Here is an 11,813-nt window from a genome sequence, read left to right on the forward strand (position 1 = left end):
CTTATATTTCACTCAGAAGGAAACCTGTAAGTAGGTCTTATTTTCGGAGGATGTTTTATTTTCAGGGAAACACGGTGTATATATATATATATATATATACTTTTATAATTATCTATCAAATGGCCTAAAGCAGTATTGCTTAGACTGGAGAGTGTAGGGCCTGGGGTTCCACCAACATATTCTTGGAGAATCTTTGAGTTCTTAAGTTTGATAAACTGAGCAAAAGCATTCCTTGTGATGTGGACACATTTCCACTGATTGCTAAGGCAAAAATGGGCTGAAAGGAAACAGTCCCTACTTAGAATTGTAATCAGTTCTCTTACACAACAGCTACAGTGTTTCCCTGAAAATAAGACATCCTCTGAAAATAAGACCTAGCGCAACTTTGGGAGAAAAAAATTAATATAAGACACTGTCTTATTTTCGGGGAAACGGTATTTGTGCCGTACATATCTGAGCAAATAAAAGAACACAAGAAAAGTCACCAGAGAAAACATGATTCACACATGGAGGCAGAGGCAAGTAATCTGCGTGTAGATGCACCACGACGAATGCCGAGGAGGCTGCACACATGACGCTTCATAACATGACCAGGAAGGTTCTGGAAAGATGAACACTTCTGCTCTCCTTGCTTTATTTTTCTCCATAGCATATTCACTTCCTAATATACTGTATAATTATTTCTGTTATTTATTTTCTGGCCTCCCTGGAAGGCAACATAAGCTCAATTTCCCACTAAGAATCATCCCTGGGTCTTTGGAAACAGTACAAAGGGAAGCAAGGTGCTGTAGTCCACCCCTCTCCCCACAGCCCCCCTAAAACGAGCGAGTTTGGCTGTCCTGCAGAGCCTAAGCTTCCTGGGGACTTCTCGAATACACATTTACATGTGCTTTCACATGTCCTACTTTGTGAAAATAAAGGATTAGAGGGAAGAATCAATGTTTTCCCGCTGGAATGAAAGGGACTAAAGCTTTTGAGAGAAGAAATCAACATTATTATCTTTAAATGAAATTTCTTGGTAAAGGCTTCAAAAGAATCTTCTAGATAAAGTCTCTAGGGGGATCCTGAATGTTAATTATGTGTATCCCCTCAGGTGATGGAAAACAGAAACACAAGAAAGCAAGGATGAAAACCATCATTTTTGAAAGCTCAGACTGATTGGGGCCAAGGTCTAAATTTCACATTAGTTCCCATTTTTCTGCCGGTTGCATTATTCTGGCAAGATGTTCAAGTGCCTGTCGTTGACAGGAGTACTCCAATCACCCCCTAGATGCGCCTGTGGGTGTGCGATTCTGGCACTGCTACCAACCAGCTTACCTGTTAGTGCCATCTAACCTAGCCTGCCTTTCCCCACTCCAGAACTGTTTAGGAAAAGCCTTACCTCTGCAGCCCTCACCCCGGGCAAGCTCCGTAAAGCTGCCAGTGAGAAGCTGTTTGATTGCAAACCCGGATCTGCAGTCGTGCTTTTAATTTGGGCCACATATTTGAAACTCCTTTTGGTTTTCTCTGTGCACAGCCTACCCTACTGTCAGTCCTTTGGGACTTTTTTAAGTTCCTGCTGATCAGATATAACTCGCTGTCTTTTTTTTTTTTTTTTTTTTTTTTTTTAGGAATCTGCCAAGAGACCTCAGCAATAGTTCTGAACCCCATATGCCCTTTATTTCAAGGCAGACTATTTCAAAGATATTTCTCAAATGCAGTGAAATTCCATCCTGAGGTTTAGCTGCACTGAAAGCCACTGTCACTTTGAGGGCTCCCTGGAGCTTCTAAAAGTGAATCTTGCATATGCCACATGACTACATTTTAAGTCAGACCTTCCAAAACATGCTCTCCCAATTAGCTGAAAATCCGTGTCACTATTTTCACATGACGTGCTAATAAATGTCAATGTGTTCATAGCGCTTACTCCAAGAAGGTTAGAGGTCATGCTAACCCTTTTGGGTCACTTAAATCCCAAGTGTCCTTGAGGCAGGAAAATTCCTGCAAAGCCAGAATGCTTCTTCAGTAGTCAAGCAAACATTTACAACCGAAAGACACTTTTAAGCAGCTTCCCAAGGGCGAGAATTCAAGCTCACGCATACATACAAATCCTGGCCCCACCATTTCCTAACGTGTGACCTCAGGCAAATTCATCCATCTGTGAATGGAGAAATCAGGATCTCGGAAATTGCTTCCCTGCACATAGACACAGCCCTCTACACAGGAATCATACCCTAAGCAAGGGACTGGGGCCTCTGGAAGTAAGGAAGCCTGTGATTCTTCCAGTTGTTAGAACTCTTTTGAGAATGTTTCCTGGGGGGCTGGGTGACAGGGCCAGGAAGAGGAGATTCAAGGCAGAATCATCAGCAAGCAACGGCAAGTCAGCTCTGCAGGAATAAAGCAGTGAGTTCTAAAAAGTCATCATTTGAGTCCCCATAGTGTGCCCAACACTTTTTGTATGCCACCTAGGTTGTCTCTAACCCTCACAGTCCTCTGAGGATTGTAACTAATCCCAATTTTGCACACTTCTGCTCTCCTTGCTTTATTTTTCTCCATAGCATGTTCACTTCCTAATATACTGTATAATTATTTCTGTTATTTATTTTCTGTCCTCAGTAGGATGCAAGCTACGGAAATTCTTGTGTCTTACTCACTGCTGCTTTCTGGAACCTGGAATAAATGAGCGAATGAATGCACGAATGGAGGCACAGAGAGGTTAGTAACTGCCCTCTGTCAGACTACAAGTGAGTGGTAGAGTTAAGATTTAAACCCAGGCCCATGTGCTACACAGACAACTAGGTAAGTAATGGCAGTTGTGACGATTCAAAACACTGTAAGGAAGAACAATGTGCAACATTTACTGAGTGGTTAACTAAATGAAGAGGTGCATACAGTCCAAGAGAAACACCAGATGCAGAAGGAGCAGGAACGTAAGCCTAACTTTTGACCCTAACATGTGTGGGGAGGTGCAACAGATAATGTGACTCTGGTGGTCAAAACTCAAAAGGCAGACCTTAATCCTGCACATTCCGGCAGGGAACAGCAGTGTAGTATGATCTCTACAACATCCTGTATTACTTACATGTATGTGGTTTAGTCCTTAAAGGTCTGGTCTCAAATCCTGGCCCCACCATTTCCTAACGTGTGACCTCAGGCAAATTCATTCATCTGTGAATGGAGGTAATTTACATGGGTTTTCTGAAGACTGACCAAAGTTATGAACTTAGAGAAATCGGTACCCTGCCTACCATGTTAGTAAATGCCCAATACGTATTATTTTCTATTAGATCGTTTTGGTGTGGCTGGAGAAGGAACAGGGTATTTTAAAAAGGACCCCTAAGGCAGAAGTTAGAACAGTAACTGGGTCCTTTCTGTCGGTTAACCCAGTTAAAGGGTTTTGAGCCTGGTCTGTAACAGCACCTGCTTTGCTTGGCAGCCGAATTGGGATGGATTAAACCGCTCAGGGCAGTTTCTCAGAGGGTTTCTCTGTAGACTAGCCAATTCCAGGAGAGCTGTGAGGCAGCCCACAGAGGGGGTCTTTGGGATGGAAAGGACTCGGGCCTCTGCACAGGTTCAGAATTCAGAGCGATAAAAATAGTATTTGCAGCTAACAGCACACCGAGTTAGGGCATTTCGCTTTACCCATCCAATCATCGCAGATATTTTTATCTTCATTTTGCCATGGTGGGAGACTGAGGCGTAGAACAGTTAGAAGATTTAATCACGGTCCGATGTTTAGGAAGAGATTGGGGCACAAGTTAAACCCGGGCCGCCCGGCTCAGCGGTTCTTTACGGCGCCTGTTTTAGGATGGAGTGGCCCGACCGGTGCCACGCGACGCAGGGGAGGGCCCACCGTTTTTGGGAAACGTGAGGAGAAGGACCGACCTTCCGCTGCCATAGAGCTGATCAGCACGGGCCAGACTAAATGTTTCCACCTTCAAGTTTGCAAAGTGTTGTGATTTATCCTTCCAAATGTATGCCTGAGTTCAGGTAACTGCATTTTAAAAATAGCTAAGCAGAGCCCTAGCCAATTTGCTTCAGTGGATAGAGCATGGGCCTGTAGACTGAAGGGTCCCTGTTCCATTCTGGTCAAGGGCACACGCCCCAGTGGCCGGCTCCCTTTTTGGGGGGAGGGGGAGGGGGAGGGGGCGTGCAGGAGGCAGCCAATCCAAGATTCTCTCTTCATTGACATTTCCATCTCCCCTCTCTCCCTTCCTCTCTGAAATCAATACAAAATTACATAGAAATCAACGTTCCGCCCTCCTTTCTGCAGGAGGTCCCGGCTGAAACAGTCAGCTCCCCTCAGTTCTACAGCAGGGAACCCGGCCTCCCCCCACACACACACACCCCGCCTCCAGGTCCCAGGGACTGACACGTCTGGGGTGGGAAACGCCGGTACCAGGTGGGGGCGGATCGGAGGCGTCAAACCCAGCGCAGGCCTAGCCCAACTGGAACCGGGGGGCCTCCAGTAAAAGATGGGAGTTTTGTTCCAAGGCATGCCCAAAAAAGGAGCGGGGAGAGGAGCAGGCCACCCCCGCCTTCGTCGTACCCGCTCCTCCAGGGGCGGCCTGCCTGCGGCACAGCTCCAAAATTGGCAACCTGGGCCTCGCAGCCTGCTTTTTTTAGCTCCCATTCCCCAAACCAGGCAAGAGGCGGTGACTCAAAACATGCAAATTGGAGCGGGGCAGCAGCGGGCTGGCCCGTGGGTGCGGGAGTCTGGCGGCGGGGGGACCCCACGACCTCAGGTGCCCTCCGCCGCACAGGCGATGGGCACGGCGCGCCGGGAGGGGCGCCCGGAGCCGCCGCCGCCGGCCAAGACGCCGCCCCCGCTTCCGCCTCCCGGGCGGCGGCCGCACAATGAGCGGCCTCTTCTCCGCCGGGGGTTGGGGAGGGGAGGGGGGCCGGATCGGGGCCCGCGCCTTCCGGCCTCGGCCCCCCCTCCCGCCCCAGCGCCGCCGGCCGCACACAGGTGGTTTTCCGCTCAGGAGAGGCGGGCCCCGGCGTCTTTATGTAACAATGGAGCTCCGCGCCCCAGACTGCGCCTCCCGGTCGCCGAGGCCCCGGCCGGGCCCCGCCTCCATCCGGCCCCCCGCGGGCCCACCCGGCGCCTCGGCCGAGCGCTGCTGGGAGGCCGGGCCAGCACCCCCCCCCCACCCCCACCCCGGTTACCTGTTGGCTCTGCAGAGCTGCAGAGACGTTCCCCGGACTCCCAGCCCTCCTTAGGCGCCAGGGGACCCAAGCATGCAGCCGCCCTCACCCTCCCTGGGCCGCTACGGAGCCCACAGTCCCCCCTGCACCATTAGCGGAGTCGCCCCACCTACGGCGCCCACCTTGCTGGGAGCTGGGTGATGGGGGTGTTGGGGGGAAGAGGGGGATGGTGACTAGGAGTGCAATGCGCAGGCGCGGCCCGTCCTCTGCCAGAGCCCCGTGACGCAGGGGAAGGGGCTGCGGTCCACGCCGGGAAGGGGGGGTGTGTTTGACAGGTCCCCCTTTGACTTGCCTCTCTGTCTACACAGGAACTGCTCGCCGAGCCCAATTTATCCCTGCAATCTGCAGGCCTTGAGGGAGGACTTTCCCGTGCCTCCACGGTGGTGGGACAGCCCAAGGGCACCGTGTGCCCTAGTGCACCTCGCGCAGGTGTCTTTTTCGGAAGCCGAGCTTCCTGCCCAGAAATCAGTAACCAGCGCGCCCCCCGCCCCCTCCGCGCAGGGTGGGCGACAGGAACAATGGTGCTGGCTCCTCACGCTCCACGCCGCTGGGGGGGGGGGAGGGGGGTAAAAACACCAGACTATGCAACAAGTTTGTTTCTGCCGCCTCCACTGTTTAAAAATCATAATTAAAACGCTATTTAAAAAAAAAAAAAGCTTGATGCCTATTATCTGGACAACAGATACTTGTTTGCTTGCTTGAAAATGTTTCCATATAACCCTGGTTTGTTTCCAAAGACGTCGGATTAACATTTAACACCTCGCCGGTCACTAAAGCCCAGGCAGCCCAGCAGCCCCAACACAGACAGCCTCGGCTGAAAGAACATCAGAGCACACAGAACTGGCCTTTTTAAACCGGCGAACAAATGTCACGCCGCCGAAAGGAGGGCGGGGGAGGAGGGGTAAGGCGAACTCCAGTCCAAGTGAGTTTAAAGGGAATAAAAAGGAAAAGGAAAAAAAAAAAAGTCAGTGCAAGTTTTCCTAAAAGCTAGCTTGCGAGCACAGGCGACACGAACATGGGCTTTTGTGCCCGCTAATTGCACCATTTGTGCGCAAAAGTTCCGACGCCGAGTGCGAACTCTCAACAGAAGGAAACATGAGACAACTGAAGTGCCCTGGTTTGTGTGCCCCGCTCCTCCGCCGCCGCCTCCTCCTCTCCCTCCTTCCTCCCGCCGAGGCCGCTGTGGCAGCTTGTTTGCACTGGGGCTTATCCGGAGCGGAAATTCCTTTCCGTTTTTGTGAATGACAAACTCATTAACAATTCATCAACACAACCTGTTCCAGCCGGTCCGTCTCCACGGCAACAGCCCCTTCCGCAGCGCGCTCATTGGCTGGCCGGGAGAATGTATCCATTGAGACGCTCGCTGTTTGTATCCATTGAGGAGCTGCCCGGCGCAGGGGGTGTGCGAGGGCTGAGTCCGAGCGCGTCGGGGAGAAAGTGTGCAAGGCTTGAATAACCGGAGGAGAGAGACAGACGCTCGGGTGGATTTGAGGTGTGCAGCCTTGGAGGGAGGGATTAGGAGCCGCTGGACTTTTTTTTTCTTCTTCTTCCTCCCCTCTCAGTAGCCCGGAGTCCAAATTAATTGGATTTCATTCACTGGGGAGAAACAAAACTGTCTGGGCAGCTTCACTCAGAGCGATTCATTGACACCGAACGCGAGCGGCTGCAGCCGGGTGCAGAGGAGACCCGCGGCTGCGCTCCCGACTCGTCGTCCCCAGCCGCCTCCGACCCGGTTCGGGGAGAGCGAGGCGGAACCCGACCCCGCTCCGGGAGCGGCGGCCGTGCCTGCCCCGCGGGGCGTCTGCTAGGCACCCCACCCTCTCTCGCAGCTCGACCCCCATGATAGATACGCTCAGACCCGTGCCCTTCGCGTCGGAAATGGCGATCAGCAAGACGGTGGCGTGGCTCAACGAGCAGCTGGAGCTGGGCAACGAGCGGCTGCTGCTCATGGACTGCCGGCCGCAGGAGCTGTACGAGTCGTCACACATCGAGTCGGCCATCAACGTGGCCATCCCGGGCATCATGCTGCGGCGCCTGCAGAAGGGCAACCTGCCCGTGCACGCGCTCTTCACGCGCGGCGAGGACCGCGACCGCTTCACCCGGCGCTGCGGCACCGACACGGTGGTGCTGTACGACGAGAGCAGCAGCGACTGGAACGAGAACACGGGCGGCGAGTCGGTGCTGGGGCTGCTGCTCAAGAAGCTCAAGGACGAGGGCTGCCGGGCCTTCTACCTGGAAGGCAGGTGTGGGGGAGCCGGGCAGGGCGGGGGTGGGGTGCGGGCTGCGAACCTGGCGCGTCCGTACCGGGGAGCCAGCCCGGCGCTGCATTCACCCGCTTCCGGGGAGCGGGCACCCGCAGGATATGCCCCACCTTGCCTTGCTTTGTGCCGTTCGACTTTTGAGTTAAAATTTGCAGAGTGGGATAGGTCGTTGGGGTGCACGTTGGCTTTTCCTAGTCCCTCAGAATATTCAGGAAAGTTCCCATTTTGTGCATTTCCGGCTTCAAAAGGAACAAGGGCTCCCGGGGGAGGCGGGCCCGTTCGTCCCATTTCCAAGGGTGCATGCACACTTAAGTGTCTGTACATCTGGTGCCCGTGTGTCGGGGGGTCGTAAGGTGCTGTATGGTGTGTCCAGCGCCCGGCCGCGGCTTTCAAAGCTGTGAAAACTACTACGGGGTCTCGAGTTACACGATTGCCTTTCTCGTCCTGGCAGGTGGCTTCAGTAAGTTCCAAGCCGAGTTCGCCCTGCACTGCGAGACCAACCTAGACGGCTCGAGTAGCAGCAGCTCGCCGCCGCTGCCGGTGCTGGGGCTCGGGGGCCTGCGGATCAGCTCCGACTCCTCCTCGGACATTGAGTCTGACCTTGACCGAGACCCCAACAGTGCCACGGACTCGGACGGCAGCCCGCTGTCCAACAGCCAGCCTTCTTTCCCCGTGGAGATCCTGCCCTTCCTTTACCTGGGCTGCGCCAAGGACTCCACCAACCTGGACGTGCTGGAGGAGTTTGGCATCAAGTACATCCTGAACGTCACCCCCAACTTGCCGAATCTCTTTGAGAACGCAGGAGAGTTTAAATACAAGCAGATCCCCATCTCGGATCACTGGAGCCAAAACCTGTCCCAGTTTTTCCCTGAGGCCATTTCTTTCATAGGTGAGACTCGTTCACAGTACTCGCTCACTTTTAAATGCAAAAGTCTTAGCTCCCAGACTTTTAAGCTTTCAGTCTTTCTCGCTGCTTGCTCATGTTGTCAGTCTACAGGTCTCTAATATTCCGAGGGTCTTCTTAGTTCTGGTGCATCTTGCTAAGAAAAAAGCGCCTTTTGCTAAGGTTATTGACCACAGGTGTATTTGAAATGCCGGCTGAGCCTTTAACTCCGAGTTCAGTCATTTGGAAGGGGAGGGGTGGCATTCACAATCAGACTACCGAATATTCGGACAATCTTTGGAATGGGTGGGAAGGCTAGAAAGAAGTACTTATGGTAGACAGGAATCCTAGCATTGCTCTAGAATTTTAAAAGACCTGGGAGCGATTTTATGACATCCAGTTGGTTGTTGGAAAGCCCCCATTTTAGATGTTAAAATCCAGTTGAATGTTACTGTGATACCAGTGCAGAGTGAGACAGTGCGGGTAACCTGAGCCCAGCAGGAAGGACTGTGGGCTGGAAGCCTGGAGGAGCGAATCTCCAGGCATTGTAATGCATTTCCTATTACAAAGGAACTCATTTTCAGGCCATGTCGACATCCTGTTCCTCCTAATGGGCTGTCCCCTGTGACTTCCCTCTCTCTTTTAAAATGCCTGAATACCTCCATTGTTAGCTGCACAACAGTTGGGGAATAATTTAATAGACCCTTGCAGTCTGCTTGTCTGTATAAAAGGCATTCACTACCATATTGCAGGGTTTTTGGTATTCACATGCTGAGGCAAAGAATGCACACATTAAGGAGTTTTTTGTTGGCAGAAACTTAATACAAAAGCTCTCTTTTCAGAAAACATCTGAAATATGTAATTGTGCCCAGTGTACATGTTTTATCGAATGATACTTTTTTTTTTTTTTCTTTTTTGGTGCCTGCAGGGCTAAACTGCCACACACGATTACTTTCCGAATCCTTAAAAAAAAAATCATCTTTTAGACTGATCATTCACAAAGGGTGGTTTTCGGTCTACTGAAAGCTTGCCTTTCTTGTGTTTACAGATGAAGCCCGGGGCAAAAACTGCGGCGTCTTGGTGCATTGCTTGGCTGGCATCAGCCGCTCAGTCACCGTGACCGTGGCTTATCTTATGCAGAAGCTCAATCTGTCCATGAACGATGCTTATGACATTGTCAAGATGAAGAAATCAAACATCTCCCCCAACTTCAACTTCATGGGTCAACTGCTGGACTTCGAGAGGACCCTGGGACTCAGCAGCCCCTGTGACAACCGGGTCCCCTCACAGCAGCTCTACTTCACCACCCCCTCCAACCAGAACGTCTACCAGGTGGACTCCCGGCAATCCACGTGAAAGGCCCCACACTCCTCCATGTTGGGATGTGTCCTTTCCTTCAGCAGTTTCTCTTGGCAGCATCAGCTGGGCTGCTTTCTTTGTCTGTGGCCCCAGGTGTCCAAATGACACCCGCTGTCTGTTAGACAAGGTTATCACATGTGGAATTGGTTATTACAAAGGGAGAGATTTGCTCCATTCTCGATGGAAGCAACAGGACTTGCTGTGTAGATACAGGCAGTAGGTCTGCTCCACACCCATGTGTACAGCCTACCCATGCAGGGACTGGAATTTGAGGACTTCCAGATAAATAGGGTAGGACCAAATGGTAGGATAGGAGCATGTGTTCTTTGGGGCTTTGTACCACTGTTTCTTTTTGCATCTGGAACTGACTATGTTGTCTTCAGTGAAGACTGATTAGTTTTGCATATAGAGGAGCCAAAGACAGGTTTCAGCTCTGTAGTATCAGTTTGCAAAAAAAACACACACATGCATTAATAATAGATAAAATAAATCTGATACTCCATTTGATTATTGTAAATATTTGATCTTAAATCACTTGGCAGTGTTTGTTTGAACTGTGTTTGTTTTTTCTTTGATGGGTTTAAAGGAAATTGTCCAAAGGAAGAAAGCGGTATACCACTTCTTGCAACAACAAAAACGGAAACCTTTGCTCTTTTCTAATCCAAAGGATATATTTGCAGCATGCTCGACTTTACCAATTCTGAATGACATTTTCACGGACACTATAGTCGCTGAGACCTTTTTATGGTGCAGTCTTCAGTATCTTTCATATATCTTCCTTGTGATTTTCCCCACCCCCTTAATGTAGTTTGACTATGCCTTACCTTTGTAAATAGTTTGGCTTGTGTAGTCTTAAAGGGGATACCTTGGAAAGGCACCAAAATCAATGGGCTCACCTGTTTTTTTTTTGTGTTTTTTTTTTTTTTTTTTAAACTTCAGCTGTGCTAAACAGTATATTACCTCTGTACAAAATTCTTCAGGGAGCGTCACGACCTCTAACGCAATACTTTGGGTTGGTTTCTTTCCTTTTAAAAAATTTTGTATACAACTGGAAGTGTGTGTGAGAGCATGGGTACCCCTTTGATAGGTGAAGTGCATATGATTGTGAAGAGGGGGAGAGTTAGGTTGCTTCATTATGTTCATGGTGTAAAGTTTTGAGATGCAATTTATTATAAGAATGTAAAACCTTAAATTATTAATAAATAACTATTTTGGCTATTGAACGTGTGTATTTTTTTTTTTTTTTTAATTCTTAATTGTACTTGAATGTGAAGTGACATTTTAGGTACTTTTCACTTGGGACTGACACTGGCTTGTAAAAGCTTAATCTTTTGCTTCAAATAAGGATGGCATCATAGAATGGACTGATTATATCATGTGTATGGACAATATTTTCTGTGAATATATATAGTTCTGGCTTATAATAATTTCACAGGAAATGTTGGGGTATAAAATGAGATATTAATGGAAAAGTCAACAAGGGGGCCCAGGAGCACCAGAATTAAGATGACAGTAACAGCGTTAACCTCTCCTTTCTCCATCAGGATCTTCTCACTAATGCATATGCCAAGGAGAAAGAAGGGATAATTATTTTTCTAGTCAGTTTTACTATCTGGCAATTCTACTTGCAAATTAATCTTAAACTGGAATAACATGAATCAGAAGTGGTGTTTTCCTTTTCTCGTGTGTGGCAAAGCATATCCAAGCTTCCTCATTGGAGCCTGGATTTGGCCTGAGCGTTTTACATTGGCATTCCAGTTGAAGCTTTGTCACCCCTGTTCTAAGGTACTTGGTGCTTAACTGGTTTAGAATGTAGGTCAGAAACCACAACTGAGCCTAATGGAGGCTATTTTGAACAGTTTTTTCAAGGTAAAGGCTTACTGCCTTGTCATTTGCTTGGGACATCCCCTCTCTTTGTCCCAAGTGTAACAAAACACAAGCAGTAATAAAAATAAAAGTAAAGGGCAGGCGTGTGAAATAAAAAGAACTAGAACATAACCACATTTTGTATTTTCTTCAAATGTGCTTTAGTCCCTTTTTCTGCAGTTGGGAAGAAGATGAGCTTTTCACCCACATGGCACATGTCAGATGCCAGTTGGGTGGTTTGGTAATTTTCATGGTAG

At 49.6% G+C, this 11,813-nt stretch overlaps 1 protein-coding gene across 1 annotated transcript; it reads left to right on the top strand.

The window, feature by feature from the left end:
- Positions 1–6,374: 6,374 nt before the first annotated feature.
- Positions 6,375–10,913, top strand: DUSP6 (dual specificity phosphatase 6). The gene is made up of 3 exons (XM_084876931.1): positions 6,375–7,426; positions 7,900–8,337; positions 9,380–10,913. Exons 1-3 carry the CDS (start codon positions 7,027–7,029, stop codon positions 9,685–9,687), a joined length of 1,146 nt encoding a protein of 381 aa, XP_084733057.1. The 5' UTR covers positions 6,375–7,026; the 3' UTR covers positions 9,688–10,913.
- Positions 10,914–11,813: the final 900 nt, after the last annotated feature.

This window comes from Pipistrellus hanaki (assembly GCF_964339955.1).
Source record: "Pipistrellus hanaki genome assembly, chromosome: 3".
Classification (NCBI taxonomy): domain Eukaryota; kingdom Metazoa; phylum Chordata; class Mammalia; order Chiroptera; family Vespertilionidae; genus Pipistrellus; species Pipistrellus hanaki.